General features: G+C 39.1%; 1 protein-coding gene across 11 annotated transcripts; it reads right to left on the bottom strand.

The window, feature by feature from the left end:
• Positions 1-173: 173 nt before the first annotated feature.
• On the bottom strand, positions 174-24,682 carry arfgap1 (ADP-ribosylation factor GTPase activating protein 1). 11 transcript variants are annotated; one of them, XM_034166895.1, is made up of 14 exons: positions 24,473-24,682; positions 21,987-22,060; positions 16,768-16,877; positions 11,230-11,401; positions 10,692-10,792; positions 10,509-10,595; positions 10,306-10,420; positions 10,161-10,217; positions 10,022-10,054; positions 4,319-4,348; positions 2,658-2,714; positions 1,703-1,762; positions 1,132-1,187; positions 174-1,019 (listed from the first exon to the last, which is right to left on the bottom strand). In XM_034166895.1, the coding sequence occupies exons 2-14, from the start codon at positions 22,044-22,046 to the stop codon at positions 680-682; spliced, it is 1,278 nt and encodes a 425-aa protein (XP_034022786.1). In that variant the 5' UTR covers positions 22,047-22,060; positions 24,473-24,682; the 3' UTR covers positions 174-679. The 11 variants fall into 11 exon arrangements, with proteins under 11 accessions (XP_034022786.1, XP_034022787.1, XP_034022785.1 ...); XM_034166896.1 differs by having other exon boundaries at positions 1,132-1,181; positions 10,509-10,598; positions 24,473-24,681; XM_034166894.1 differs by having other exon boundaries at positions 10,509-10,598; positions 24,473-24,680.
• Between the last annotated feature and the right edge of the window lie 293 nt (positions 24,683-24,975).

Raw genomic sequence — 24,975 nt, 5'->3', positions numbered from 1 at the left:
AAGAAACATTTAATTTCTAAACATCCATTGAGAGCAACAATATGTTGCCATTTGCACAATCCAACACAATCCATTGAATGCAGATACTGGTTCATGTTGAATTTATTTTATGCAATAACTTGTGACTATCGGATGCCAACAGCTTTGTTCAAAAAAAATTTACAATGTGCAATGGGCTAGCAGCAGAATAAGACTAACTGGTTGAAAGCAAAGAAAGGGGTATGAATAACAGTAAATCTGTTACACTGTATTTACAGTAGTCATTTGTACAATTCCAGGTATTTTTAATTCATGCACTTTATTACATGACGAACTGGAGGATGTTAAGAGTAAAACCTTTATGTGAACACTGACATTCACCATTATGAATACCATACTGGAGGAGCACAGGCATTGATTTATGACCATATCGACACAGACTGATTTGAATTCCTGGTGGTTGCAAAAATTTACAATAAAACATATGACTGCAAGTCAATAAGGTTTTAAACTTGATAGAATTCTCCATTTAATAATGAGCCTAAGTAAACTCAGCATTTCACCTTCCTTCTTTCTGGGATGTATTACAAATACATTATGAATCGAGTGTCAGGAACCATGCCATTTCTCAGAGTGTAGGTGACACAAACAGACAGAAAAAGGGGAAAACCCAGAGAGGGAATAGTGAGTAGCTGCACAGTTACCAGTTTGCACTGTCCCAGGTGTCCTCAGCAGGCTTTGTGGGACTCTTCTTCCCCTTACCCTCTGCATTCTCCCAGTTGTTGTCCCAGGCCTCCCAGCTCTCTTCTGTGCTGTGTTTGTTGTTGGATGCTACTTCAGAGCCCCAATTGTCCCAACTGTCAGAGCTCTTCTTTGCAGAATTATCTGCCATGGTCCAGCTATCACTACTAGGGGATTTCTTGGGCTTTAAGGAGCTGTTGCTGCCAAAGGTTTCCCAGAAGTCCTTTGTCAAAGGCTGGCTAGAACTGCCCTGATATCCTTCAGCGGGATCCATGTTCTGGTAGCTCTCTCCAGTAGACCTAAACAGTCCATCCATACAAATTAAGAACATTTGAATTGGTAATGTTTCGTAGCATTTAGCTACATTGTAAAATGTGGAATGTGAGTGTACTTAAGGATGAAAATATTTACGCGTCTTCTGGTTTTCCCGAGAAGAGATTAGTCAATTTTGCACCAGCTCCCTGAACCTAAGGTAAGAAAATATTGAAGATGAACATTTTACTGCAGTTGCATTCTTCATGGCATTATTATGCATGAAAGGCAAATGGAAATTATGTTATCAACTCAGAACAAAAACTAAACATGGCAAAAATAAATGAAGGAATTTCACATTACCACAAACAATTGTTACTAGCTACTTGACAATGTTGCTGTAGTTTTGGTTTCATCAATTGTAACATTAAAACTAAACGAAACTTTGTAACAGTTGTACAGTTACAAAGTTGTCTACACACAGTACTCACCACCAGAATAAAAATGGAAGCAAAAAAAGGGGAGAGATTAAGTTAAAAACAGTATTCTTAAACACTGATCAACACAGCACAGCCAGTCTCCTCGGCACATGCTACATTTGGAACTCCCTCTGCAGTTTATCTGAACTACTGCAAGAGTGATCAGAACAGTTTGTGATCAGATTCACTGGTTATACAACAGGAAACTGGCTTTGCATGTGTCCAGAGTGGCACAGGTGTGCCAGTCCTACCTTATTTGCCAGCCCAGTGATGCTGACTGTCATTTCATCTAGCAATTTTCCATCTTTCACCTGGATGAGCCAGATTGATATTAACAAATAATGAAAAACATTTCATTGATAAAGGCTTTTCAAAACACAATATGCTGTATAGAAGATTCATTGATTGTAAAATGTGATTGGTGTTTAAAAGTAATAATTAACTTTACTGGAATTGTAAGTTTCAGTTTCAATCTAATAACAGTGCATAGGAAATAGTGTTAGAAAAGCACAAACTATAGTTACAGTTAATAGCTGCTAGCAATCTGTACAATAAAAGACAAAAGCAATATTTAATTGCAGGGCAAGTCAGAAAAATAATGTTTTTATAAAGAAAATTAAAGTAAATTGTCATTTGAGCTTCCTGAAATTTGAATAAGGACAGCAGGTTTGTATCACCAAAATGCTTGATAAAATTTAAAGACACATCTAGGACCTGTTCATTTGACAGTGAGAGCAGGTATGTGGAAAATTTAAACACACTAAAGTCAGTAAGCATGTGATCATCAAATGAACTGATCCAGTTTGTGTCCTTTAAGCTGAGGCAATGCACACTAAATTCACTGCCTTGTTAGATGGTTGGATTAAAAAAAATTAGAATACATTTTGTTATTTGTGAAGATGGTTGTGAAGTAATATTTCACAAATTGTCCTGTGACTACAGAGTTTACATGGAACCACAGCCTTTTCCAAATAACATTAAGGTTGCAATGTGCAAATTTAGTGGCTTTGTTCCTGACCAATAAAGAAACAAAGTCACCTGCAAAGCTGAAACCACAGCTTTTGTCGTTCAGTGTGGGCTAGCATAAAGTAGATAATCTGGTACAAGCAGCGGTGAAGAAAATAGCACATTCACATCTGAAGCTGATTGACCCCCTAAAGCACTGTATCCCACCACCAAACCAACAACTTCAAACATCAATGTTACCTTTTCTTGGGTAGGTTTGATAACATTCTCATTTAATGTCTGTCCTAACTCTGTGGCCTAGTTGGAAGTCAGAAGGGTAAATTAATTTGAATAAAACATGGTTTACCATTCAGAAGAGTGTAACACACTGCATTACTTATTCTGTACATGCATGAAGTGATGACCACTCAACCCACTATAACATTCAGCATTATAAGCAGTATGGGGTGCAATGATTTATAAAATTAAAAAAAACGCCACAAGTAACTTCTACAGTATAAAATTTCAACTGCCTCTGCAGTGAATTAAATCATATGGATAGTATGTTTTTTGTGCTTTTTTTTTTTTTTTTTTACATAATAGCTGATGAGGAAACCCACTGAAATGCTGACTTCACATACATCCTACCTCTAGCTTGGTTTTATCAACAAGCTTTATCAAATAACTTCAAATCAATGGCTGCAGCATAAACAGAAGTTTTGAGTTTAAACAAAAAAGTATTAATAATGGCAGTTATTCACAGTGTTCGATGGGATATTCATAAGCTCAAAACACAAGTCATGCCAAAGCAAACACCATTTCTTGTGTTGCTGTCCATTAGGGGTTGCAGAGACAAATCACCCTTATTGGTGTGCATTGGCACCTATAAGCTGGATGTCAACTTGTCACTGATCAAGTAATTATAACATGCCTGTCATACAGGATGGATGTAGATCACATCAGAACTGGATTCTGCTGTCAGCCATTTTACAACATGTGCTATTTTCTAACTCTATCGCCAATAGCAGTAAACAACGACAATGCCTCCTGTTGGTGGGAGAGAAAACTATACCAGTACAGCATCATTAAAATTTCAACAGTACTACTACCCTAAGCAGTAAGACTTTGTTATCCAGTAATTTAACTATCATTTTTGGGGGGTAAAAAAAAAAAATAAAAGAAAAAAAAATAGCAATGCTATATTTTGTATATATCATTGAACAAATGCAATCACAACTTTGAGCATTTAATTCTCTCCACAATCATCTGTTCTGCGAGTGAATGAGTGAGTTCTAAATTTATTTCCTTAATTTCTCCAGTATCAGAAGCAGTACTGTTAAGGGGCCAGTGCTTACAGATACTCTGGTCTTGAATAATTGAGCCCTGGGGCCTGTTTAATACCGTGTTTCAGTACCCGTCCCTTGTGGTAATACCAGGAATACTCTCCCAAGGGTGGGTTTTGTACAAGTTTAGTCTTCTCTTAGCTCAACATTTAAATTTTTCTTTTTCCAGTAAAATGGAACTCATAATACAGAAGTGTTGCTGCTGCTGCCGAGTTGGGACCTGTTGTTATTTATGCTAGTTTCTGTCAGCTATGCATTCATTTTTTTCCTGATATGGACTATAAAGCATTTTGTTCTACCGTGGTTTTATTAATCAATGACAGCCATAGTTAGTTGACTATGACTCAACTGCCAGGTTAAAAATTTTGAATAAAAAAAAGAAAAAAGAAAAAAATCTGAAGTCGTGCAACCCCTACTGTACATTATGTCTACCATGAACATTTAAACTAAAACTGTGACAAACATACACTGACAACAATACAGAACATAAGAAATCTAACAATAAATAAACAGAAAAAAACGACAACAAAAAACAATGATTATGAAAAAAGTGCCATCATGCAGCCATTATCCGTTTACCGGCTCTGGGGGTGCTTTATAACCCCTTAACTTCATCCAGAGAGGCAAACATATATTAGACAGTATCAATTTATGCAGAAGTCACTCATGCATGATATAACACATATGTTAAGAAATTATTCTGATATATTTTCGTATAGCTGCAGAGGTGCCACATTTCAGTGATGCCATATCCTATTAATGATGCAACATAGACGGACATGCTTCATTTTCTACATGAAGTGCCATAGTAACACCCTCTTCTTCTCCCTGCTGCTTACTAGAGTCCCTTTATACATAAAGTAGCAACAACGAAGAACATGGCGCCATTTGGGGGCCAATTGTGCTGGACTACTAAACTAACCTTTTATGTTTTCAATATTTTTTTTCAGTTAGCCACATACAGCAACACATTCAGGTACAGGTACTATGAAAATAAATATAAAATTAGCTCCTGGGTGTACCCTGCCTCGCACTCTATGACTGCTGGGATAGACTCCAGCTCCCCACGACCCTTGATTGGACTAAGTGGTTGAAGATGAGTGCGAGTGTGTGTGTAATCAGCGTGCACACTGCAAAAACTATTAAAATATGAGAGGAAAGAGTGAAACCAAAAAAGTGTCAAATCACAGCCTTTTGTGGTGTCTGATTTAACAGGTACATGTCTCGCTGTGATTCCGTGTCTGACCGCGGTTTGAAGAAGTAAACGGTTGGGTTTTTAATCACGGAAATGACTCCGGTTGCACTTTCCTCAAATCAGCGAGTGTCAGTGCTGAACCTGAACTTTTTGTACCTCTATTACTGGGCACATCCAGAATGCTATGTCTGGTATAAGTGAGCAGGTTTTAATGGAAATATACTGCGGTCGGAGAGGACATTTTTTCAGATGTAAACGAAAAACCATTTTACGAGATCTGTTAGAAAAGTATCCGACCTTTTTATTTTTTTCAAAAACCTGATGGATTTGAATCACGTGTGCTTGCATGAGCCAACCTTGAACCTTCGTGCGCATGTGTGATTTTTTTCACGCCTGTCGGTTGCGTCATTTGCTTGTAAGCAGCCTTTGTGTGAGGATGGGTGTAGTCTCTCGTCATTTTTTCTTTGCAAGGAAATGGCGGAACGAGTGGAGCAGCGCGACAGCATCAAATTTTGCCACAAACTGGGCGCCAGTCAGGTGGAAACCATTCGGATTATTCAGTCTGAATCTTCCGAATGGTTGACGAGCTGGGCATGTTACAACATGTCCTGTGAGACTTCAACACGGAGGCGCTGTTGCTGCGCCATCAGCTTCGTGCCGATGAATTTCACCGCCAGTTTTCATGGCAAAATCTTCTTTCACAGTGGAATGTGCCGAAAAAGTGCTGATGTCCACCTCTTCCGCAATTTCTCGGATAGTCACACGACGGTCCTGCATCACCACAGCGTTCACTTTGGAAATGATCCGGTCGTTTCAGCGTGTTGATGCCGATCGGACAGCGGTGCGCCCTCCACCATTGTGCGGACGTCTTTAAACTGGTTGTACCGCTCCTTCATCTGTGTGATGCCCAGAGGATCGTCACCGAAAGCCATCTGAATAATCCAAATGGTTTCCACCTGGCTACTGCCCAGTTTGTGGCAAAATTTGATGCAGTCGCGCTGCTCCAGTTGTTCCACCATTTCCTTGCAAAGAAAAAACGATGAGAGACTCCACTCACCCTCACACAATGGCTGCTTACAAGCAAATGAAGCAACCAACAGGCATGAAAAAAATCACGCATGCGCACGAAGGTTCAAGGTTGGCTCATGCAAGCACACATGATTCAAATAATCAGGTTTTTGAAAAAATAAAAAGGTCGGATACTTTTCTAAAAAGACCTCGTACATGGTGTTTATTACATGGAAAATCATACAAAAACATCCAGTTTATACAATGATGGTTTAGGGTGAGTTTTACTGTACATGGGACTGAACACTAAATTTACCCCTCAAAACTTGGACGATGAAGTTGCTTCCATCTCACATGGCTTACTTTATTTTCCCAAATTTTTCTTCTGTTCGGCTCTGCAGGGAATCTGTACATCTTGAACCACTTGTTGTGTCTATGTGGGCATCCAAATGCAAAACAACCCGACATTATCAGTGAATAAATAAATAAGCTGGATTTACCTGAAGTTAGTTTAACAGAGAACGCTATTTTGGCCCCAAGATGGCACCACGAGTCACGTGACCGTTTTTTAAAATTCAGCTCGTAATGTCACTAATTCTCTGTGTAAAGCAGTCCTTCTCAAATAGTGGTGCTCTCATTGTCAGGGTGTGAGCAGGGAGTATTGAGGACTCTTGCATAATGGAATGCAACTCTATATAGGGTTTTTTTTCGTACTACGGTGGCAGACAAGGAAAGACTGCTGGGTCTTAAAATGTTGGCAGCCAGAGCATGAAGCCAAATAAATTAAGGCATCACTTAAAGACATTACACCCCAATCACGCAGATAAGCCGCTTGAGGTTTTTTCAGCGAAAACGTGCCGAATATTGTCAGCAATCATCCCGATTTGTGAGTGCTGCTTCAGTAAACCAGTGAGCGCCGTTAGCATCATAGCACAGGAGCTGAGCAGCAGTAGACATGGTCTCTGTAATGCTGGATGGTGCAAGTGCTGCAAAAAAAAAAAAAACTTTAAAAAGAAAAAAAAAAATCATAAAAAAATCTGCACAAATTGTTTTATTCATTTTTGTTTTGTCTGTTAAAGTGTTCTATATATTGTGCTCCTGAGTAAGTGTTTTTTATCAATTTGAATTTATTATTATTTATTGATTTTATTTAATTTTCTTTTTCAGTATCAAATAGCAGTCGGTCAAAAATTGTTTACAGTTTAAGGATTTTTTTTTTTATTTCAAGCAAAGTGATGCAAATTTTTTTCTGTTACAGACTAAAAAAACAATGTTAATAAAGTTATTCTTTGCTGCAAGTTAATCTAAAGTTCTTTCTTTTTTTTTGTTTTCTTTAATGTTAATAAGGATACAATGTTAAGCAGAGGTGGACTTATAAATTTTATGGACAAATGATACTATTTACTCGTATAGTTACAGCGGCGAGTGGGACGAGGGGAGCGAAATGTTTTCTTCTTCCTGGGGGGCGCAACAGAAAATAACTGAGAAACACTGGTGTAAAGGGACTCTACTGCTTACCCCCCACACACACACACACACAAACACACACCAAAAAGTCCAGTGTCTAATCTTTTTCTTTGTCAGTCGTGAGAAAGGACATTACAACCAACAACACAAGTTTTTCCCATGAATGAAAGAAGAAGAAAGAAAAATGGATTTCAACAGCAGTAAAAAAAGTAATATGGCAACTAAGCACTAACAAGTGGCAGCACAATTGACGATTCATTCCACTCAGGCACGACGCACTGCAGTGATGTCACATTGCCAAGCCCTATGACTGGATCCAAACACCACCAATGTTACATCACACACACAGCCGCAAATGCGAAGAAATATCTAATATCTCATGCAGTCCGGTGGTTAAGTGGTTAGCACTTGCCTCACAGCAAGAATGTCTTTTGTTTGATTCTACCCATGCTTAGTTCCACTCTGTGTGGAGTTTGCATGTTCTCTCTATGCCATCATGGGGTTCCTCCCACCACCAAAAACATACACATGTGGGTCTGCTCCTTTCTCTGCCATTGACCAAGGCAGTGTCTCAATATCTGGTTTTGGTCCCTGGGTGCTGGACTGTGGCTGCCCACTGCTCTTACCTATAATTAGGGTGCGTTAAATGCAGAGGACAAATTTCATTGTACAGTTGTATGCAGAAGTTTGGGTACCCCTGATAATTTTCGTGATTTTCCTTTATAAATCACTGGTTGTCTGGATCAGAAATTTCAGTTAAATATATCATATAGCAGACGAACATGCTGATATTTGAGAAGTGAAATGAAGTTTCTAGTATTTACAGAAAGTGTGCAATAATTATTTAAACAAAATTGGGCAGGTGCATAAATTGTGGCACCAATTGTCATTTTATTGATCTGAATACATGTAGCACTAATTATTGGAACACAAAATTGGTTTGGTAAGCACACTGACCCTTGACCTCCTTACACAGTTGAATCCAATCATGAGAAAGGTGGCCATTTGAAAATGTTTCCGCTCTTTGCATCTCTTTTGATGAGTGGCAACATGGGAGCCTCTAAACAACTCTCAAATGACCTGAAAACAAAGACTGTTCAACATTATGGTTTAGGGGAAGGATACAAAAAGCTATCTCAGCGATTTCAGCTGTTAGTTTCCACTGTGAGGAACAGTGAGTAAATGGAAGACCGCAGGCACAGTACTAGTTAAGGCTGAAGTGGCAGGCCAAGAAATATCTCTGTTAAGCTGAAGCGAAGGATGGTGAGAACAGTCGTAGTCAACCCACAGACCTGCTCCAAAGACCTACAACATGATCTTGTTGCAGACTGTGTCTCTGTGCATCGTTCAAATATACAGCACACTTTGCACAAGGAGATGCTGTAATGTAGAGGAAGCCTTTTCTGCGTACATGCCACAAACAGAGTCACTTGAGGTATGCTAAAGCACACTTGGACAAGCCAGCTTCATTTTCAAATAAGGTGCTGTGGACTGATAAAACTAAAATTGAGTTATTTGGAAATAACAAGGGGTGGTATGCATGGCTGAAAAAGAAGACAGCATTCCAAGGAAAACACTTGCTACCTTCAGTAAAATTTGGAGGTGGTTCCATCATGCTGTGGGGCTGTGTGGCCAGTGCAGGTACTGGGAATCTTGTTAAAGTTGAGGGTCACATGGATTTCAGTCAATATCAGCAGATTCTTGAGAACAATGTTCAGGAATCAGTGACAAAGTTGAAGTTGCACCGAGGCTGGATCTTTCAGCAAGAGAATGACCCTAAACACTGCTCAAAATCAACTAAGGCATTCATGCGGAAGAACAAGCACAACATTCTGGAATGGCCATCTCAGTACCCAGACTTGAATATTATTGAAAATCTGTGGTGTTATTTTAAGTGGGCTGTCCATGCTCAGAAACAAACAAACCTAAAATGTTTTGTCAAGAAGAATGGTCCAAAATACCTTCAACCAGAATCCAGACTCTCATTGGAAGCAAAAGGAAGCGTTTAGAGGCTGTTATTTCTGCAAAAGGAGGATCTACTAAATATTGATGTATTTTTTCTGTTGGGGGGGCCCAAATTTATGCATCTGCCTAATTTTGTTTAAAGAACTATTGCACACTTTCTGTAAATCCTATGAACTTCATTTCACTTTTCAAACATCACTGTGTTTGTCTGCTAACTGTTTGTCTGTCTTTAACTGAAATTTCTGATCCAGACAACCAAATGATTTATAAAGGAAAATCATGACAATTATCAGGGGTGCCCAAAGTTTTGCATACAACTCTATGTATAATGACAATAAAGGCCCTTGTTCTTTTTTCTAATAAACGTTTGTATTGTAATAACCGCGCAAGACGTCTCAAAGGCATACACTGTGTTGAAATCGTAATGATTACAACAAAATCATAATGGTTGGCACCTCTGCACCTACCAGTACCAAACAACATATCATAACATTCTTTGCACATGACAAAAGTGTAAATATATTGGTAAGAAAATCCAGTAATTTATCAGAGTAATAAAGTAGGCAAACTAGGACAGAAAAAGGCCCCGTTTAATATATGAATCCTGAAGAATTAATCAAATAACTTTTTAAACACTTTAGCCTTACCTTTAGGGTTGCTTGATTTGCCAGTTTAGCTGTCTGTTATCAGTGGAGAAATGTGTTTTGAGAAGTTATTTTCCAAAAAGCAAATAGACATTGCTATAAAAAGCTCCTGTCATAACATTTATAACATAAATACACTTACATTATCTTTAGCAATAGATGCAAACTTGCTAGCTCCAACAGTGAAACTGCTCCAGCCCTGCAAAAATCAAATTAAAATCATAATTTCAGAGGAAATGTTATATAACAAGGAAAATAAATGAAACTACAGCTATATTCTGACTTACTGAATAAATAGAAGACATAGCATTGTTCAGGAAGTCATCCTCTTTCTTCTCTGGGGTCACAGTGTTACCAAAGCCAACATACCGATTGTCTTGATTCCCACTATAGCCACTTCCACTGAAAATCATTGTTAAAAATAAATAAATAAACAAACACATTTTGTTAAAAGAATATAACCAAACACAGAAAAACTGAATGTTCTAACCTCTGATAAGAGTTCACATCATCACTCAACCAGTCTTCGAAGGCCTTGTCGCTCGATTTTGCAGTGTTCTGTCCAGGTCCCCCAGAGCTACTACATTACAGAAATGCAAATGAACCACTTTAATGATTACTCTTTATGTACCATTTCCACACAGGTTGGAGCTTAAACTTTTTTTATTCTTACCGATGAGAAGATGAAAGGCTGGCCTTAGGTTGAGGTGATGTCCAATTTCTAGCAGGAGATGTCTCCAGTGACCATTCTTTTCCCTCTGCTAAAGTGGCAACCTTGAATAATTTCAGATGATTTTGATGAATGGCCAAAACAACAGTTCAAATAAAATCATTTTCAGAAAAAACTTTAAAACCAACGACCTGTATATTATTGACATGTCACCTTTCAGTGCATACATATTCTTAGTACTGGGGGAAAATAATCGAATACATACTGTTGCTACATATCATAATATTAACAAATGAAGTGATTTATTAAATGGCACAATGTTTACCTCTCATTACATTTGCTCAAAATCCATTCCATTGTTATAGGAAATCTTATCAACACTCTACCATAAACATCAACTTCCCTGGATGAAATACTGGCACACTACTACTCAGGATTTTGTAACAAATGACAAACATGGAGAGGAATAACACACACACATGCAGTCTGCACACCAAATTCAACTTGATCTTTTAGTGAACCAATGAGAAAAAAGACTTACCTTGTCCCTAAAAAGTGCAGCAGCTTTGCTGTTGTATTTCTCCTGTAGGGTCCAACTGGGATCATAATCCTCTTGAAGTTCTAGAAACAGACGGAATTTTCCATTTCCTCCTGCTTTCATCTTCTCAAGCTCAACATCTTTCCATTTGTCCATGGAGACAGAGCGCACAAAACTGCAAAACAAGACAGAAAGTACAAATTACACATCATGGGAGAACAACTAACAAGCAACCATTATCAGTGAGTTCAAAGAAGGGCTGGGTGACATGCTGATTCATACCGAATAATTGACTTTCATACAATATGAATTTGTCATATACCACAACACTAGTGCTAATGGTTGGAATATTGAGAAGAGTCCTCTGGCACTGCGGCAGCCCAATGGCTTCATGGTTAGCACTGTTGCCTCCCAGGAAGAAGGCTGTGGGATCGCTTCCCACGACTTTCTTCTTTTTCTGTTTGAGGTGGGACCTTTTTCATTGTTACATCTCTAAAAGGCATGACTGGATTAGCGCTTGAGCAGAAATCATGATGGACAGGTCAGATAAAAAAGTTTCAGAAACTGGAATAGACCATGAAGATGAAATTGTGCCAAAGAAAGGAGCAGCTTTGTTGTTTGGAGATTTTTCAATTTTAAAATGTCCAATGTAGACCAAACAACTGTAGCTGCTGTTGAGCTAAAGTTGTTGCCAGAGGAGGATTTACTCTACCACCTAAGCCAAAAAGAATGGAATACCAAGAATGGAAGATTAGAAGGATCAAAGAACATGTCAAACAGAAATCATAACCACTTAGATTTAGGCTGTTAAAGACCATGTGATGATACACCAGGATTACTTTGTGCACGGCCGTGACTGGTCTCAAAGTATGCGGCATTCACAACAAGCAGCTATGGAGACTGCCTGTAACATCCCCAGAAAAAAACAGAAGATGACTAGTGCATGCGCATAAGCCGTGTAAGAGCTAATCAATGTAGCACCAAAAGCTACAGCTTTCTAACGCGACACGCAGAGTAAAGTAAAGCCTTATAAGAGAAAGATGGCCCACGCTGATGATCTGAAATAGCTTACTGCGCATTTAAAGCGAAGCAGTGTGTTTGTTCATTTTTAAAAAACACACTGTTTGGTCCACTGGCTGCTCTCTGCTTTACATGGGGAGTGGCTATTCGGCTGGCGGCTGGCTCTCTCTGCTCGGTGTGATGGGCTCAACACTCCCCTCACACGGACAAACAGTCTCTGAAAGAAGATCCTCTAAGCAGAAGTCCAGTCTTTCTTCTCTGTTTTGCTAAGACTCGCACTGAGTGCTTCGCTTGTAATTTTCACTTTTTTAAGCAACACACAACACTTCACAAACACTGTAACTTAAATAAAATAATTTTAAAAAATGACTGCGAGCCTTGCATGTTCAACCTCCAGCTGAAACGCATCTGCTGAATCGCAAAGAAAGAGGGATAAAAAAAATTCACACAGGGACCCAGTCCACCAACCTTAAAAACAAACAAACAAACAAAAAACACTTAAAAATGATAAAATTTTACATGTTGGGGAAAAAAAAAACAAAAACAAAAAAAAAACCATGGTTGGGCGAATAGACTATTTATGCCGCCGATCAGACGAATAGACATTTTGACACGGCTTTGCATCTCTGGACACTGGGTGAATAGACTCGGCACTCAACGTGCACTTTAAATCAAGTTTTCATCGAAAGGGTGCAGAGCGGATTTTATCGAGTGGCTTTTGTGGCACTCCAAAGCCCAGTTTTTCACAGGCTGTGCTCACGTTCATGTGCAGCCTGACTGAGAATTACACCGACCACCTGCGCTTATGGTCCGGTGTCAGGGGAGTGCTGACCTGAGCTCCTGACACTGGGAAAGATCCAAAACTTGTAAAGGCGTGAAAAAAATAAATAATTACCCAGGAAAACAGAAAGGGATACACTAAATCTGACAATCTGTGATGGCGCAGCGACACTGTGCCATTGCTTAGGAAGAGCCCTGGACTGTTGATGTTGTTTAAAAACGCAAAGTACTTTTTATCCGATTACTTGATTACTCGCCAGAATAATCGATAGAATACTCAATTACTAAAATAATCGATAGCTGCAGCCCTATTCCGAACAGTGTTTACGTAACTTTGAGGAAATGTTCCAGCACGTGCTTGAATGGAATGTAGCCACTAACATTAAGAACAGAGCCGCAGATTAATTGCAAAGTTTACATAAGTATGATGTCATGTTATGATGAATAGTTTTTAAGTGACAACTGTTAATTTTGATGCAGTCACAGTAAAAGCAGCAGCCACTCTCCACTGTGAGAAGACTTAGTGCATATGCACGTCAATTAGTCATGAATGCAACCTGTTAAAAACAGTTTCTGCTAGAGGGTCAGCATTGTACATGGTTATAAGTGTTTGTCATCGATATAACTGTGTCATCAGGCAGGTTGAAAACATGCATGTTCATGGTGGGAGCTATACTGGGGTTAAAACAGAATGCTGCTCCAGTAGACAGCAGACTCTGCACACATCAAGATCCAAAATCTGACAGACTCTCAAAGTAAAATAAAAATAACAAAGCCTATCAGCTCCACTAAGGAGAACAAAATACAAAAAGGAAAAAACAACATGGCACTCGCCCACTTGTAGAATGATTTCCAAGATTACATATGTAAAGTCCACACCAGGGATCACGCGCAACTGCCAGCCATAGAATAATGTTCAGGTCCATTCCATCAAAGAAGTCCCAACTGGCATCATCACACATGGATGGCATGTGATCACCAGCTGGAGAAAAATGGTCTGGACAGGTATATTGAGACCACTCCCCATGAGCCACAGCTGCTGGATTCTCTTGAGCACTTCCAAAAGCGGTTCTCTCTCCAATCAATTTTGGCATGCTAGATAGAAAGTCCATTATCTCTTCTCACCCGGAGGAGGCAGAAAACACTACGAGAGTCATGTTGTTTGACTTCTCCAGTGCATTTAACACTATCCACCCTGACCTGTTCAGCGATAAGCTACTTGACATGAAGGTGGAGGCTCCCCTGGTAGCCTGGATTACCAACTACCTCACAGGCCACCCACAGTATGTGAGGCTTTGGGACATTATATCTGACACCATCAAGAGCAGCTCGGGGGCACCACAGTGGACGGTCCTATCTCCCTTCCTCTTCACACTCTACACCTCACACTTCAGGTTCTGGTCACAGTCCTGCCACCTGCAGACATTTTCGGATGACTCTGTCATTGTGGGCTGCATCGGCAGTGACCAGAAGGCTGAATACAGGAGTGTGGTGGACAGGTTTTTGGTGTGGTGCGGACTCAATCATCTGCAGCTCAATGTATCTAAGACGAAGGAGCTGATGGTGGACTTCAGAAGATGGAAGACTCATCCAAACGCAGTTATCATCAATGGAACACAAGTGGATATTGTAGACTACTACAAGTACCTGAGTGTCCACATAAAAAACAAACTGGACTGGACTATAAACACAGATGCCGTGCATAAGGTCAGAGCCGACTGAACTTCCTCAGGAGGCTCAGATCTTTCAATGTCTGCAGAAAAATACTGCAGATATTTTATCACTCGGTGGTCTCCAGCATCATATTCTATGCTGCAGTGTGCCAGGGCAGCAGGCTGAAGCCAGATGACATGAACAGACTCAACAAGCTCATCAGGAGAGCTGGCATCTCCTTCCATCCCCCTGCATGCCACGCTAACGTTCTGTCAGGGAACTTTACCTCCGAGGTGCACCACAGAACACCACAGGAGGTCTTTCCTACCTGTGGCAATCATACTGTATAATTCCTCCTCCTTCTGCAGGGTGAATACATAAACAGTTATTTAGAGTTATTCAATTATTCAGAGTTAAGTGCAATATTGTGAAACATCTTGTGCAATATATCTTCCAGTCATTTTGCATAAATTTGTTGTACTTGTTGTAAAAATACAATTCCAAATTAAAAAAAAAATTTGATTGATTTCCGTTGAACGCGAACACTTTCTGTAATTGTGTACTTAACTAATCACTGTTTACTGTTTCTGTACTCTGGCAAAATAATTTCCTTCAGGATAAATAAAGTTGATCTTTATCTCCTGAACAATGTATTCTGACATTTTTCCAATGTAAGAAATACATCTGCATGATCAGGGAGCCTCTAAAAACAGCGTTGTGGAGAGGTTCCACATGCGCGTTCACAGCGACAGTAAAATAGCATCCTACAACACGGACAGCAATCAGCACATGTTGGGATCCAAAATCCAACAGACTCTCAAAAAACTAAGAATTTCAAGGTGACATGTGTCGTCTCCTCTCTGTACATCCTATGTAAATCGAGCCATCACTTTTGAATGAAAGTTCAGAAGCTTCATTATCAGAGCAGGGTTTTATTAAAAAGAAGACCTGAAAGTTCAGCTACAATTTGCCAGAAGCCTAGATTTAATGTTTTTGTGAAACAAATCCCTCCTCTAAACCACTTCATCATAAAGCTGTATAACCGGGGACACAAAATGCAAAACATGCACTATGCAGAATTTCTCCAATCACAGCCACAGAAGCCTAAAACCTCTTCTGGGTGTCTGTGCAAGAAAGAGAAGAGTGAGGAAAGACACCCAGTCACTCGGTTTTTGAGAACCGTCTACTCCACACAGATTTCCATAGAGTGCCATATTGGTTGTATTTCTTCATAACTGATGTAAATAAAGTTCAAGACATATTCAGTGACTTGGAAATGTTCTTGTATCCAACCCCTGACTTCTCTGAAAAAAACTGGCAATTAAACTGATTATTTACAGGTATTATACCAAAGCATTCCATTACTTATGCAACCCATCATCTTGGGTTTTATATTTTTAAGGAATTCATATCAAGTTGTAGAGATTTACTTTCAGTTTGAATCTAAGGAAGATGATTTTAGAAATTTTTATACTGAGAAGCCTGATTTACTTTTTATATCTGAAATGCCATAAACAAATTAAAATGCATGAAATACCAAGGGGCTGAATACTTTTGCAAGCCACTGTACATCAGCTTGAATTTGGCAACTGTTAAGAAAAACAAAAATTCAGAAAATGCAGTTGTAATAGCTTTTTTTTTTTTTTTAGCTTTTAAAATTTTGCACTTAACTTCTTCAAAATGTTTAACACACACAAAGTTGTTTTAGATGCTGAACTGATGTGATGTGGCACCACATCCAGCTGAAATGAACATCTAAAAACTTCTTTAAGTATGAAATTAAAGATCTGATAAGGAAGTGGACGATAATTTAAAACGGAAGCCTAAATCTTATTTATCTGAAAATTTCTTCTGACTGAGCCTCTACCATTAAAAAACTGTAGTGTGCCACTCAACCAATTATTATTTTTTTTTTTTACAATTTTGGCAACTATCCTGTTGTTCCTACAGCATCATATGTGATCAGTGTGATCTTCTATGGCAGAACATTCTTATGTCAGTGACTAATTCTGAATCGTCTCCTGCACTGTCAACACAGCTGTAAATGATGGACATACATATTAAGTGAACCACTTTCATGTTTCTTACCTGAGATGTACTCCCAGGCCCCTGTGCTTGCCAGAGCACTCAAGACAAATCCAGATCCCATAGGTTACACTGACCCACTGAGGGTTGAAAGCCCCACACTCAAAACAAAGCTGAGAAAAGTACAAGACACAACATAAAAATAATTTATACATTTGCTCAGTAATAATGACCATAACAGGTTTTCTTAGCACGATGCAAATGTTTTGACCTGATCCTGTACTTATAAAGTACAACATCTAAATATGTGATTCATTTTTTCCAGGGAAATTGTGTAAACTTTTCATAAAAATGTTCAGGCATCAGCTGACCATGAGTTGTGGCTGGACAAGTGCAGAGAAAATGGTTTCTACTCAACCATCTTTGGAGTTACAGTTTGACTGCATATGATATGTTCAGTTCAGTCATTCATTAAATGCTCTTATTAGCTCAGTATTGCCAAATCCATGAATTATGGAGTCTGACAATGTGGCTGACCTGCAGAAACTGCAAAGCGATCACATATTAACAACTTGAAACTCACATAAAATACTACAAAGATGTAATGCTGAAAGAGAGAAAAAAAACTCAAGCTGATGTGAAAATTAAAAAAAAGAAAAAGAAAAAGAAATGGCTTCATAGCTCCTCAATGTTAAAACAGAGACAAAATGTACTTTTAGGTTAACCCCAAAAACAATATCGGAAAAAGTTTACTCACTGAAATAAGCCAATATATCAGGTGGATCAGGTCTGGTTTGGGAACATGTTCTGGTGCTACACATCACTATGCACCAATAGAGGTCCTTGAGTGCTAGTTTGTTGCTGCAGGCACTAAGTTTAAAGCAACACTTTCCTGAATGTGCACTTCACATAAGACGTTTAGTGTCACAGCTGTGGTAGCTGCACAGTAAAGACTTTAACTGTGAAAGACTGTGAAGTGGCTAATTGTCGAGGTGTAACAGCTACATTAATTTATTAGACATATACCAGCGTATGCCAGTGTTTTTAATACGGTCGGCATACGCAGGCTAAATCGTCAAGATGTGACAGGGCCTTTAGCAAACTCAATGGAATTAAACCAAAGTTTGACTTTTAAAATTGAATATGACTAGCGCATTGCCCATGGGGATCCACGGGCTATAGATTGGATAGCGTTTATAAAATAAATAGCTAACATTTTTCAAGGGTGGTAATAAATTGTGCAAAGTTTCTATAATGAGTTGGAATGATGTGTGAGTCCAGAATGTTTTTAAGAACCTTAGACCTCAAAAGTTTTTTGAAGAACTCAACCTTTTAGTTTGTCTTGGTCTGCCTTTGTCCTTGCCCTTTTTAACCTCCTGTATGTAGTTTGTCTCTTTTCCCTCCAGGTGACGCACTATAGGGCCGAGGAACACCTACAGCTCATCATCTCCTCGCACCTGAGCTCTTGATCATGAGCCAGCTACATAAACCCCGGCTCGGAGCTCAGTCTTTGCCAGAGTCTTGGTGACCCCGACCAGCAAAGAGTCTTCCGTGAGAAATCCATGACCTTGTCTACGCTGACGCTTCCATGCACTCTGACGTCTGAGCTTTCCGCAGCTCATTTCAAGGTAACCTGGGCTCCACTAATTTCCATATTAGAGCTCTTTGATCTTTTGGTGTTTCCAGACACCTTCCTGCGTGGCTTCCATGCTGCACAGCTCCTGGCTCCCATGCCACTACCAAGCTCTAAGTCACTTTCGAACTCATCTGCTCTCAGCCTCAGAGTGCACAGCTCTGCCACATTTAGCTACGTTCCTGCATGTCTATGAGATCCCGTTCTCATGCTGCTACTGTTTGTGACTGTGCATGACCAAAAACTTCTTCTAAAAACTGTGTTCAAGAACTGTTTCCAAGAACTATATTCACGAACTATTTCCAAGAATTACATGAACTGTTTCCCAGAACTACTAAGAACTTCCAAGTCATTTCTGATGCTAAGTCCTGTTTAATTGGAACTGCGTCACAAGATGCACGGCGTCTGACCTCTGAAGACAAGTCATGAACTGTGAACATTCCTGCCTTAAGCCTACAGTGAACTGTTTGTGGTTAAAGGCTTCTAGTGTTACAAGTGCAATCACTCACCTCTGTTCTCCTCCGTACCCATACTGAATGGCAAATGTCAGCTCTCCACAATTTGTGCATAAACAAAATTGCACACACACACACACGCACGCACAGCTTTTTGTCTTTTCTGCAATTTGCTGTACCAAGGTGCTTTAAGTTTGACAAACAGAGAGACGGTGGCAGAAGACATTAAAAGCACTACACATCTCACTCAAGGTACCAACACGACACTTGAGTCACTCATGGTAGCAGCAACATAATACTTAACTAAAATGACTAAGCCAATTGAACTACAAAAAAACATAATAATTAATAACACGAACAACACTGTTAAACTAACATGAACCACAACAACATTATTTCAAACCCCAAAACCCTGAATTCCCATAGCCCACTGCAACACAATGCCATTGTTTACTGGTTAGATAAAATCTCTAATTTTTCCAAAAATATTTGTCCTATCAACTTTCAGTTTTCGCAGCAGTCATCCTTGACCGAAAATACATAAGCATACCAAACCTCAAATGTCAGCTCTCCCTAGTTTTTTGCGTGATCGAAGCAATACTCACGCATGCACACACACACCAAAGCAATACTCACGCATGCACACACACACAAATCACTTGGCTATTATAATACAGATTTCCACATTTTCTGTTGGAAAGTTTAGTATTATTGCTGTCTGAAATAGATTCTCATGTGATGGTAAAAGAAGGTGAACATAATTTTGCAATAACTGACCAAGAGTCCAGAAAAGTATGTGACCCATCCCAAATGCACTTTTCTTGACCAACTGCAGGACGACATAGGCTGCCTTCCCAAATACTTCCCAGCTGCGATGGAGGGAGGTTCAAGCTAGTGCAACCAAATGATGATGTGCTCCCAGACCATGTGTAACTACACCCAAACAACACTGAAATGACCACCAATAGCATCTATGACATCACTTTTTTTCTACTACTGTGACAATGCACAAACCAAAGGACCTCCCAATGATCAAAAGACTCTACTTGAAACTGGTCTGAGATATTTTTTTGTTCATCCAGGATATTTTAAGTTTGCAAATATTAAAACTTGTGATGCAACAATAACACTTCTTTTCTGAAGATTTAGATGAACTGATTTAGATGAACGTTATATGTTAGCTTATCAAATCCATAAAACCATATGACAGTTTTGACTTGGTGAGTACACAGCAGCAAGGATCTCTTTATAATGTACATTATATGCATTTACTTCAGTTGAAGTTTGTGCATGGAAGAATATTTTTCAGTTTCATCAGAGAAACACACTTCGGCCCAATCTCAATTCTCTTTTGTACCCCTTCCCCTTTGCCCTACCCCTACGCCTACCCCTTTAAAACAAGGGGTAAGGTGAAGGGGTACGCCTCTAGCCCTATGAATTGAGACAACCCTCTACCTTAGGGGGCAAAAAAACTGCCCGTCTCAAACTGCCATCTTCACTGTTTGTCAACATGGCAACAGAAGCAAAACTTGTTGCAGAAGTCTGTTTGCTCTTATTTTCTCACCTTTCTGCATAAATGCAAAGAAATAGAAGAAGTCACAAATTTCTCGACACATCGCAATCATGTCAGAGAATTTTGTGGTATTAATAATTAATTTAATTAATTTGTAATTTATAATAATTAATTAGTAATAATTCATGTCAATAATACTGATAATTAGTCATTAATAATAGTAATAATTAATATTGTTAATTGATTAATCATTAATTGATTGATTGATTAGTAATTAATGAATTCATTAATTTGTAATTAAAATAAATAAACACTTGAAATATATCAGTCTGTGTGGAATGAATGTATACATTATACAAGTTTCACTTTCTGAATGGAATTACTGAAATAAATCAACTTTTTCATGATATTCTAAATATATGAGCAACACCTGTATGTATATGTTATGGGCTGCATCTAGTTCTGTTAACCTTATACTTATTTTTCAAATTCTCCCATTTTTTTGCATCCAGCCCTATTTCCTTTAGAAATTTCCTTGACAAATAATAGCAGTCTGTTAGGACATCAGGTTATGTGTTACACATGTACATGTGTGTGGATATATTTTCCAACTTACTCCCACTGATGAAACTTCTCATTTTCTGCCTGAAAGCTTATTAGGAGACGAGTGTGCTCAGGGCTCCCTGTTTGTTTACAAAGTACACACACATTACAGACCTTGTAATCCAACAGCAGGGATCGCTATTATCCAAAGATTTCTGAACATACAAATTAACGTGCTTATCCTTTATCACAATTTTCTCCATTGTGAGAAATAAAAGTGTCTTATCGTAGCGTTCGTGTATATATGCATTATAACGCCTCAGCACACGAGCGAAGTTACGATATTCTTCAAAACGACAATATACGCAACATGCATCCAGCAGCATACACGTTGCTGTCATAGGCAACTGCCTGTAAAGTTTTTTTGTCAAGTTATAACTTCCTAAACAGCGTAATTTGTAATGAAAGCTGCTTCATTTGTGCGCCATGTTTGTTTCTGTGGATACAGCGGTAAGCTCCTACCCCTCCAAACGGAGTGTGCATCCAGATTCACTCCGTTTGGAGGGGTTTGTAGCCCTCCGCCTACCCCTCTGCCTCGCTCCAAAAAGAGAATTGAGACACCCTCTGTCTCTCGTGCCCGCGCAAAACAGAGGGGAAGGGGTAAGGGGAAGGGCCGAGGGGTAGAATTGAGATTCAGCCTTCAAATTTAGCTGAGGCAGTGTGGTGGCCAAGTGGTGAGTGCACTTGCTTCCAAAGCAGAAAGTTCCCAGTTCTAGTCCACCTGTACCTGCTCTCCATCTAAAGTGGAGGTGCGTCAGGAAAGGTATCCGGTGCAAAACTTGTGCCAAATCAACATGCACATCCATATCAGATCTGCAGTGGCACTGTGGATTAAAAAAAAGGGGAGATGCTGAAAGAACTTACTTTTTACTACATCTGTCTTGACTTTAACAGAAAAATGACTGGCAATGAGATTCACTCAAAACTGTTTCCATCATGGATCAATTTGAACAAGGACAAATAATTATTTTGTACAAGAAATATTAGACACACCTCCACATCGTCAATCTTACGTGTATTATGAGGCTTCTGTTATTCATCAATATGTGTCACAGTAAAGGTTTGTTAAATGACTTACATTATTTTCATCCTGTGTTCTCACTTCCTTCAGCACTCTTCGTGTCCTGGGACTTGCCATTTTTTTTAACCAGACTGAAAGAAAGTTTTAATAGATCTGCTTAAATACTGCATGAAATTATCAAAATGAATCCCAAATTTTAATATACATGATGTTCAAAGACATTATACAACATCGTGAGAAGCAGCCTTGCAATGTGTGTGGGGGATGTGGTAAAATAAACATACAAGACAATCGCAGAAAACAAGGAGCATTTCAATCACTTTCCTTAAAAGAAAATAAATAATACAATTTACGGTTAATTATAATTAATTAAATGATTACTGTCCTTGACTAAAACAAGGACTTATAAATATGTTAAGTCTCTATTAACATAGTCTTCAATTTGTGCTTGTTACTGAGGTGTAACATTTTCAGTTTTAGTCAGCATCTAAAATGCAAGACTCAGTTGGCTAAAAGTCAAGCATTTGACCTGAATGTTACTGAATAATTAACTCTTCTTGTCTATAGTTGCTTTTGCAGCACACACTAGTGAATTCTTCTCAGGTTTTGTGTGCGTGTGTGTGTGTGTGTGTGTGTGTGTGTGTGTGTGTGTGTGTGTGTGTGTGTGTGTGTGTGTGTGTGTGTGTGTGTGTGTGTGTGTGTGTGTGTGTGTGTGTTTTGACACATTCAACCTCCTCCTGGAAGGAATTATTGAACTGGACAACTGTTTGCCCAATTAAATAATTAGTCATGAGGGATCTCTGCTATGTTGTTATTCACCAAATTTCAAGGCTCCATTTTGTTTATCGATTTGCACATGAGAACACTAATATTTTCTGCAACTGAAACAGGTACAGTCACTTGCCCAGTTCTGGATCATTGCCGGTTCCGGATCACCGCTGTAGTATTTGCCCCGCCGTTTCTCGTAATCAGCGTGAATAAGTTAATACTTTGTACCAATGGAAAGACTGATGTTTTGTCTACAAACGACCACAAGCTTGACCGGATCCAGCCATCTTTGTGATCGGCAGAGGAATCAAAACATTCTGGTCTCGTTGGTGTGCGCGCGTTTTCTGACTCACTCATTAACGCAAGTGTGAAAGTGACAATCTCTATTAAGTAGCAAAGGTGAGTTAACCATTCAGTGTCAATGGATCTAGAGTGGGAAAATAGTTACTAACTTGGGTAGAAGATGTCTGTGTTATGTCTTGCTGTTTAATTGCTGCACGCATTTATGTCTGACGTGAAAATTTGCCGGTTGTGGATCACTGAAGCGGCAGTCTCGTGTCAGTACTTGTGAGCCATGTGGACTTTGGAGGTCATCTCAACATCACAAATGGGCATGAATGTGGGGCTTTTACTTTTTAATTTGGGAGAAATCTCACCTCCACACTTCATTTTTTTGCTCATAAAAACGTATAACAGTGCCTTTCAATACTAAGTAAATTCTCATTAATAAGTATAATTGATATCATTTTGTGTTCAAAACATTCTCTGGCACAGTGTGTATCATTCTGCATTAGAAGGGCTCCAGTCTACGCCAGGAATGCCCCCAAAGTGGCACAGAGTCTCGTGATCCAGAACCGGGCAAAGTGATCCATTTAAGTAGAAGGGCTACCCCATCCTGACTTCTTCAGCTAGATAACATCCAAATACCCAATACAACAATACCCAATAAAGGATATTCAGTCGCATTATGGCTCCGTATAGCGGGACTTTAAAAAGAACTGGGCAACTATCTGTACTTGACAAACGTATTCATCAGGGAGTATGCGCTGGTGCAGCACGTTGTCACATCCACCATACCATGGACATGAAACCACCTTGAAATCTGAATGGTAACTACCCAGGCAGACAACAAATACATCAACATAACCATCTCTCTACCACAGCAAGTTGACATAGCTGTTGTGGCTTTCAACACTGAGGGATCGGCATACTGGATCATGGCCAGTGTGTCAAAGTTGATGTTTCCTCACAACTCAAGTGATAATCCTAATTTTCGCCTTCCTACAATACCACTCATTTGTATTAGTAAATGCGTGGAAAATATACCTAAATTAATTTCGTGATCATTAAAGAGTTGAGATGTTTATAATCCAGCAGAAATGTCGAAAAAATTTTTCACAAATATGAGAACACTGCTTAAAAATACATTCAAATGATACCTTTAAATTGTGGACTGCTGGAAAATCATATTAGAACATTTTACATTTTGTGAACTAAATCATTAATAACGAAACTGAATGCAGTTTCCCATTTAATAATAGCTACTTTAGCAGAAATTATTTCTTAAATGTCTATTGCATAACAGAACATTTATATTAACTTCTGTCTGTATGTGTATTTGACAACCAGGGAAACTTTAATTTCGTCAGATGAAGCTTTGCAAGGCGTATATCATAAAACAATGTCGTGATTTCCTGTATTATTCCAAACTACTTTACAAATCGACATCAAACACCAAAGCTAGTAAAAGCTATCATGCTAACAGCAAATATTACCTGTTACCGGGCTAGGTCCTCCGTGAACACCGAAGCTTTTTAGAGGGTCTACGGGCGCTGCGAGAATAAATGCCGTGAAGGCTTTTCTTCAACCACACAGGGCAACGGACACCGCGTCACAAAAAATATCACAGAAAACCTGAAAACTGGTGCTAAACACCGGTAGCCATGTTCCTGTTTGCATACGTTGGCAGTGCAATGCATGATGGGAACACGACGCTAGTTCGTCTTCTTCTGTTAGAGGTACTGTTTACTGGTATCTGCTGCCCCTACTGTCTCGGAGAGCAACACAACAAAGAAAAAAAAAGAAAAAGAAAGAAAATTATTTTGCCAAGTACTTTCTGACAATTCTGTAACAATTCTGTTACACATCACATTGGCTTTTTCTGTGATAAACCATTATAGTTTTAATTGATTATTGATTACCCAATGAGTATCAGAAACTTGTCATTTTTCATTTTCACACAGATTACTGCTGAGTATGAAATCTGCAACACTGACAA

The sequence above is a fragment of the Thalassophryne amazonica genome, chromosome 3 (assembly GCF_902500255.1).
Source record: "Thalassophryne amazonica chromosome 3, fThaAma1.1, whole genome shotgun sequence".
Classification (NCBI taxonomy): Eukaryota; Metazoa; Chordata; class Actinopteri; order Batrachoidiformes; family Batrachoididae; genus Thalassophryne; species Thalassophryne amazonica.
This window is presented reverse-complemented; position numbering and strand designations above follow the sequence as displayed.